Source organism: Tupaia chinensis, unplaced genomic scaffold (genome assembly GCF_000334495.1).
Source record: "Tupaia chinensis unplaced genomic scaffold, TupChi_1.0 Scaffold000258_1, whole genome shotgun sequence".
Classification (NCBI taxonomy): Eukaryota; Metazoa; Chordata; class Mammalia; order Scandentia; family Tupaiidae; genus Tupaia; species Tupaia belangeri.
In genome coordinates, this window is record NW_006159738.1 from 2,532,650 (window position 1) to 2,540,094 (window position 7,445).

At 47.4% G+C, this 7,445-nt stretch overlaps 2 protein-coding genes across 7 annotated transcripts in view; one reads left to right on the top strand and one right to left on the bottom strand.

The window, feature by feature from the left end:
* The window catches only part of IFT81 (intraflagellar transport 81), a 165,735-nt gene that overhangs the window by 37,307 nt on the left and 120,983 nt on the right, over positions 1 to 7,445 (top strand). The window lies entirely within an intron of this gene.
* Positions 1 to 7,445, bottom strand: part of P2RX7 (purinergic receptor P2X 7) — a 41,143-nt gene that overhangs the window by 13,263 nt on the left and 20,435 nt on the right. For 5 of the 6 annotated variants that reach the window (XM_027772203.1, XM_027772202.1, XM_006149314.3 and 2 more), the window contains 4 exons: positions 7,351 to 7,431; positions 4,472 to 4,552; positions 3,827 to 3,956; positions 2,734 to 2,870 (listed from right to left, as the gene is read on the bottom strand). In XM_027772203.1, the coding sequence (XP_027628004.1) occupies positions 2,734 to 2,870; positions 3,827 to 3,956; positions 4,472 to 4,552; positions 7,351 to 7,431 (429 nt within the window). The remainder of the gene's footprint in view (positions 1 to 2,733; positions 2,871 to 3,826; positions 3,957 to 4,471; positions 4,553 to 7,350; positions 7,432 to 7,445) is intronic. The other variant, XM_006149315.2, reaches the window with a different exon arrangement.

A 7,445-nucleotide genomic window follows, 5' to 3' on the forward strand; every position in this document is an offset into this window, starting at 1 on the left:
GGCTTGCTTTCTCTCTTTCTCTCTCTCTCTCTCTCTCTCTCTTTTTTGAGAAGTCTTTGCTATAGGGCGTGTGCGCTCGCCAGACAGACAGAGATAGAGAGATAGAAAGCGAGAAATCACCGCCCCAGGGGGGATGGCCACGCCACAATCCCTTCTCCTCTATTCTCCTCTCGAGATCTTGGGCATGCAAGCACACACGCCCGGCGTGAGTTTAAGCCACCGGGTCCGGGACTCGAACTGTGGTCGACTACATGGGAGTCCAGTGACGTAGGCATCATGCCATCTGCTGGTCCTGAAATTTCTTTGAAGCCCTACATCTGTGGCAACTTGTTATCACAGCCACAGGACATGAATACACACAAGTACTCATTCTGGGCCCGCGAAGTGCAGCTCACATCCTGTGTGGGCTTGCCCCTGTGACATATGTATGAACAAGCTGAATTGCATGGTCACGGGGTGGGGACATTTCACCATGGATCTTTGTATAAAGACAAAATTCCATAATGTGATCCACTTCTTCAACTTTCTGTGTTTTAGAAAGTTATATATTCTTATAAACTTCACATAACCTGTAATTCCCTTCTCTTCTGTATAGTTATTTGAAAATAACTTAGCTACTCATCTATCAAATCTAAGCAGTTTATTTTTGGCCAAAGATTTCTTCCAGTGCTCATTTGAAACAACAAATGCTCTAACACTTTGTTCTAAAAGAATATTAACATCATAACCTCCCCAGGCCTTCAGAAAGCTCAGATCTCTTCAGGAGCTAATGTTCTTAGGCTTAGATCAGCGACTGGAAGGACATTTGCTAACATCTGATTGGTACCTTACCCCTCACGCTTCTGCTGACTGCGAAAATAAACAGCCAGGAATGGCGGTCAGAGGACGCTGGTCCTGTCCTCTCTTCTTGCTAATAGCCATGAGCCTATTCAGCAAAGCAGCAGGGGGTGACCAAAGAGCTACCTAAACCAGGAGTTGGTTTCAGGACCTTGAATGAAACTCTGTTCACTCTGAGGAGGCAAAAAGAATTAGCCAAGCTTTAATTCAGCGGTCTTGAACCCAAACACCTCCAGGGACCAGGCAGATAACAGAAATGAGCAATGCAGGCTAGGTATCAGGCAATAAATAGTGGTGGTGACTGTGACAAACCAAAAAGCTTATGCTCTCTTTAAAGAGGACCACTAATACTCAGTTCCAGCCAGTGGTTGCCATGTGGGGTATGGATCCAGGGTTCTTAAATAGTTTAATTTTGTTTTCAGATAGTTTAATTTTTCAATAAAAGCAGGATGCCCAGATTTTTAGGTAAGCCATTTCAAGTTTTAAAAGAGTGCAGGCCAAAACAAATAAAAATAAAAATGGGGTAGGGGTCGGGACCAGCAGTTAACGTAATGGCTATGTCGCTGGTCTCCCATGTAGTCGACCACGGTTCGAGTCCCAGACCCAGTGGCTTAATCTCACACTGGGCGCGTGTGCATGCATGCCCAAGATCCCGAGAGGAGAATGGAGGAGAAGGGATTGCGGCGTGGCCATCCCCTCTGGGGGGTGATTTCTCGCTTTCTATCTCTCTGTCTCTGTCTGTCTGGCGAGCGCATGTGTCCTATAGCAAAAACCTCTCAAAAAATGGGGGAGGGGTGAAGGTGGCATGGTGGTTAAGGTGCTAGACTCTCACATGGCCAACCATGGTTCAAGTTCTAGACTTGGTGGCTTGCTTTTCTTCTCTCTCTCTCTCTCTCTCTCTCTCTGGTGAGCACACATGCTCTATAGGAATCGTAATAATAACAACAAATAAATCATTTAAATAAATACAAATCAGTCGTGGTTAAGGTGCTGGATCCCACATGGTCTATTGCACAGTTCAAGTCGCAGACCCAGCAGCTTGAAAAATGCCAGGGGTGTGAGTGTATGTGTGTGTGTGTCCAAAATCCTAAAAGAAGAATAGAGGAGAAGGGATTGTGGTATGGCCATCTCCCCTGGGGTGCTGATTTCTCACTTTCCCTTTCTCTCTCTGAGGAGTACATTTTATAGCAAAAAACAATAAAACAACAGCTGAGTGCTACCGGCTAGCTCATAATAAATACTGCATGGAGCAAAACAGAAACCGACCTGTTTGCTCAAACAGAAGTCAGCAAGAGCGCTGGCAGGAGGGCCAGGAGGCCGTGTGTGTGTGTGTGTGTGTGTGTGTGTGTGTGTGCGTGCGCGCGTGCATATGTGTGTGCTACCTGTACACTTGCGTGCATAGGTTAATTAGACACCTTAGTTCATTCATTCCCCTGGGAAGTTAGCAACCTGCTTATAGGGACATGGAGTGAGGCGAAACATCTAAGAAGAATGTTAGGATCATTAATTCACAAAGAATTCCGAGTGACTAGGCATTAAAAAAACCACACGGAATTTGAGATTATATGTGTTATGATATCATGTGGGGCTCATGAAGGAGTTGCTATAGACAAAGGAAGATTCCCTGAGGGTTATTGCTTTTTATCCCAAGGTGGAGGGATCATGGGCCGTCTTTATCCTCCTCTTTCCCAGTCTAGTTTCGTTTTATGTGGAGTGTGCAACCCTTTGATAATTAAAAAGGAAAGAAATCATGCAAACAATTTTGTCACGGCCTAACTCTTAAACACTTTCTCATGCATCCTGTTGCCTTGGGAACCAAAACCAGTCTTACTGACTGTCGGGGATGCAGTTCCGCTGGGGCTGGCTGGTCCCTGTGGAGACCTGGCGTGTTGTTACCTGAAGTTGTAGCCAGGGTACAAGGACTCGTTGGTGCTCTTGTCATCCAGGCGACGGAAGCTGTACTTGGGACGGCAGTGGTGGAACCAGCGGTCCAGGTTGCAGTCCCAGTAGATCTCAATGCCCATGATTCCTCCCTGGGGGAGTCAACAAGAGACAGTCACCCGGTTTGCAGGATGCGGGTTACACAGCTGCCAGACAGCTCCCCGCATGGTGATGCTTGCTGAGGGAAAGTGTCTTCAGAGGGAAAATACTAGTTAGAGGTTTCAGGGTCAGAAGTACAGTTGTCGTCTAACTTACACAAGTGTCTCTGTGACAGCTGCAGACTTATCTCCCTGCTCGTCCTGGGGACACATCCATAGGAGCCTTATATTGCTGAAATAATAACTTTCAACACTCCCGCCCTCAGACACCTTTACTGCCCTCCCTGCCACCACCGCCATTAAAGATGAAAGGGGAACGTGTTAGACTGGAGTTCAGGGCACTCCGTCGAGTGTCTTTTCTGCTTTATCTCTCAACACTCCCCTAGGAAAGCCCTTTTGCAGATGTGGTCAAATTAGGGACTCGAGGTAAGGAGATATCGTGGATTATCCAGGAGGGTCTCCCATGTCTCCTCTTCTAAATGCTAAAACAGATTGGACACAGAATAAGGAACCAACATGACCAAGAAAATAAGATGCTACCCTATGGCTCTGAAGATGAAGAAAGGGGCTGTGGACCAAGAAATGCAAGGAACGTTCTAGAAAGTGGAGAAGGCAAGGAATTGGGTTCTCCCTTAAGGCTTCAGAGGGACCATGGCCCTGTGGACGTCTTGATTTCGACTCAGTGAAACTAATTTCAGGCTTTCGACCTCTAGAAATGTAAGAAAATGCATGTGTTAAGTCATCAAGTTTGCAGTGATTGGTTACAGCAACCATGAGAAATTAATACAGCAAGTAGCTCACTCACAGAGGTGTCTTGGGATTTGGCACCGCGTGTGAATTTACTAAATGTGACCTATGTTTTCAAGACCTAGTGGTCCAGCCTCTTGGCCACTTGACATCCTCCGTCCTTGAAACGCACCCACACCGCACTGCACAAAGACATCACCAACCTGAATCGCCACGTCTGAAAAGTTATCTCCTGTTTCTCGGAAGAGATCTCCTAGTCGGAAAATGGGACACAGTGGATTGTGAGTCTTGTGGAAGGTACAAGTGATGTTTAAACCAGGCAAGATGTTTCTCCTGTGCACGAGTGAAAGCAAAGAAACATCTCTGTTGAAAACAGATCCACATCTTTCATAGGAGTGAACCAGTATAGTAGCTAGGCTCCATCATGATGCTGCTGCCCCTGGGGCCTACTGTGATGTCCTCTCGCACTGTACCGGGTTGGTCTATGTGACCAGTAGCACATGGCAGAAGTGATGAGGTGTTACTCCCACAGGCAGTGGCTTCCATCTTGGTTACTTGCTTGCTTGCTCTGTCTCTCTCACTCTGGGGGAAGCTAAGTGCCATGTTCTAAGGACACTCAGGCAGTCCTAGGGAGAGACCCTCCTGGCAATAACCAGTGAGTGAGTTCTGAAGAGGAGTCTCTGTCAACCCCAGCTGACAACTTGACTACAACCTGAGACCCTGAGCCAGAACCACTCAACAAAGTCATGTCCCTGACCCTGGGAACTGTCAGAGACAACATGTGTTTGTTTTAGGCTTTGAAGGTTCGGGTATCTTGTTCCACACAGCCAGACATTCTGGGCACTTACGTGGTGTAGTTGTGGCCAGGGAAGTCTATGTTGTTCTTGATGAGCACAGTAAAGTTTTCAGCACTGTTCAGGAGTGCAGGCCTAGGGGAGAGAATGTGTGATGGCATCAGCGCCTACAAGGACCGAGGGACTTGGGAGATCAAGGGGACCAGAGGCTTCTGGATTTTTGCTTCGTCCTTTGGGATGGGATAAGAGAAATAGATACCTTTTTAGTGGGCAAAACCTTTCAGACATCTCTATCAAACTTCTCAGGCTTCTCTAAGAAGAACTTATTCCTTCTTAAGACCCCATGGCATTTACTCCGTACGGCTTAGGATTGTATCATAACACTCTTCACGTTGTGATATGTGTTTAGGTATGTGCAGTGGTGTGCTGGTAAGTGTTCAGAAGAAAACAAAGCTCTGACAAGTTTTATTTGCTGACTGTCATCCCACCATGGCTGATTTCAAGCTACCAATGGGGCATCGCTGCCCTTGCAGTTGGGAAGGGATGAGCATGATCGCTCAAGGCCAGTATAAGCCAGCTCCAGCACACCCATTTGTAGCCCCCCTACTAGGCTTGGGGTTCCTGCAGGGATGGGATAATACTTTTCTTATCTCGGCATCCCCAGCCTTTAGCACAGGGCCACAAGGATAGAGTTGACTGTGTTAGTCATTCCCTGGAATCTCAGTATCAGATAGTCTCCACGTCCCAGAGGAGCCCAATTTCTAGACCACAAGAAGGCCCACCCACCATCCATTCATCCAACATTTCAACCACTATTTCTCGTACTGGGCATGGGCACTGAGCAGGTAGTCATTAACAAGACAATTCATTACTATCAAGGTTTTTGTCCTTTGGTTGACAATCTCTTAAAGATGTCTTGAAAGGATGGCCCTACAGTGCAGTGGTTAGGCACTGTGCAGAGAGAGCCAGATCCCACACAGCTGACCGTAGTTCAAATCCCAGTATTGGCAGCCACTCACTGGGCATGTGTGCACATGTGCCCAGGATCCCGACGGGATGGAGAAATGGAGGAAAGGGGATTACAGTGTGATCACGCCATGTTGGGGTGTGCTTTCTCTCTCTCTCTCTGTCTCTCTCTGTCTCTGTCTCTCTCTCTCCCCCCTCACTCTCTCGCCTGCCACCTGGCATTTAAAAAAAAAGAAAAGAAAAAAATAAAAAGAAATAAACCTGGGGGAGCCATTAATGATTGAGGGCCAGACAGTGATCTGCGTGGTGCATCCCACCCTGATGTCAACGCGCCTCTGCCTGAGCTGTCCACGAGCCAGGCTGGGCCGTTCCCTTCACCTCACAGCTGCTGAGGGAGCAGCCCTGGGTCACACTGGTCAAGAACTGTGCTGTCCAATTGGGTAGCCACTAGGCAAGTGTGACTATTTATATTTTAATTTAATTTAATTTAAAAATCACGTAATAAGGGGCAGTAGCCATACTTGATGTGCTCAATAACCCCATGTAGCTGGTGGCTACCAAACTGGACAGTGCAGGGGCAGAAGATTTCCAGCTCTGCAGAAAGTTTTAGACCAGGCCTGTCTAGAGCTTTCTGGTCTAGAACCACCACACTTTCAGAGGCAGACTGTGTGTGTGTGTGTGTGTGTGTGTGTGTAAGCCAAGCATGGAGCTCACTTTATAATAACTGTATAAGTATTATTTCATTTGATCCATGCAACAGCCCTATGAGGTGGGTGTGATTACTGTCTTCTTTCTCTCTCTCTCTCTTTTTTTATTTTTTTGCTACAGGGCATGTGCACTTAATAGAGGGGAGGAGGAAGTGAGAAATCCTTCCTTCTCCCCCTGGGGGATGGCCACACTGCAATCCCTTCTCCCTTAAACTCCTCTCAGGATTTTGGGCACATATGCACATGTGCCCAGCATGATTTTCAAGCTGCTAGGTTCAGGATTCAAACTATATAGTTTGCCATGTGGGATCCAGTACCTTAACCTCCATACCACCTGCTGGTCCTGCTATTTTCATTTTACAGATGAGAAGACGACAGCTCAGATAGGTTAAGCCACTTGTTCAAGGTCATACAGTAAAGATGTATTAGAGGTAGGATTTAGATCCAGGTCTTTTTTTCTTTTCTTTTCTTTCTTTCTTCTTCTTCTTTTTTTTTTTTTTTTTAAAGAACTTTTACTAGGGACAGGTATACCTTTTATTTATTTATTTATTTAAATTTGAGCAGAGAGGGACAGAGAGAGAGAGAGTGAGGGTGAGAGAGAGAGAGAGAGAAAGTGAGAAAGCAAGCTGCCAGATCTGGAACTTGAACCATGGTTGGCCATGTGGGAGTCCAGTGCCCTGGCATCATGCCACCTGCCAACTCCAAGATCCAGGTTTTTCTAGCTCTGCTGAAATGCATCAGCCCTTGTGGTTTCTGAGGAGAAGAATCAGTGCAGGGACCACCAAATCTGTATGTCACTTGGAGCATTTAATTTGAAAAACCTTCTTTCTCCTCCTCTCTCTTTCCCCTTCCTTTTTCTTCTCCCTGCTTCCTTGTCTCCTTCCTATCCTTAATCACTCAGTGTAGACGATGACTAGTCAGATCTGACCTTGCTGTAGCACAAGAGGTGGGAGGGTCTGGAGGTGTTCTAGAAGGTGCTGGGACCGCACGGAGCAGGTGCACCTAAGGGTGTCCAGGAAGCAGACATTTTCCAGCTGGGGCAGAGCTATCTCACAATTTTGACAACCAGCATGGCCTTCCCAGAGACAGTGGTTTGTGCTGGGCTGCTCCGGGGCCTTGCGGTTAAGGCAGCCAGATGAGCACTGTGCCCAACGCAGGCCAGGTAGGGCTGCAGTAAAAGGCAGAGCTGGCGCAGCCCTGCTCGGCCTCCTCTGGGCACTGCGGAGGGCACTGTGTCTGTGCCCCCACCCTGCAACTCACCGTGGGGCCTCTTGTGCTGCCTCAATGGGACACCAGGCAGAGACTTCACAGGTCTTCTGGTTCCCTTTGTACCCGACGCCCCTTCCGGTCTGGAC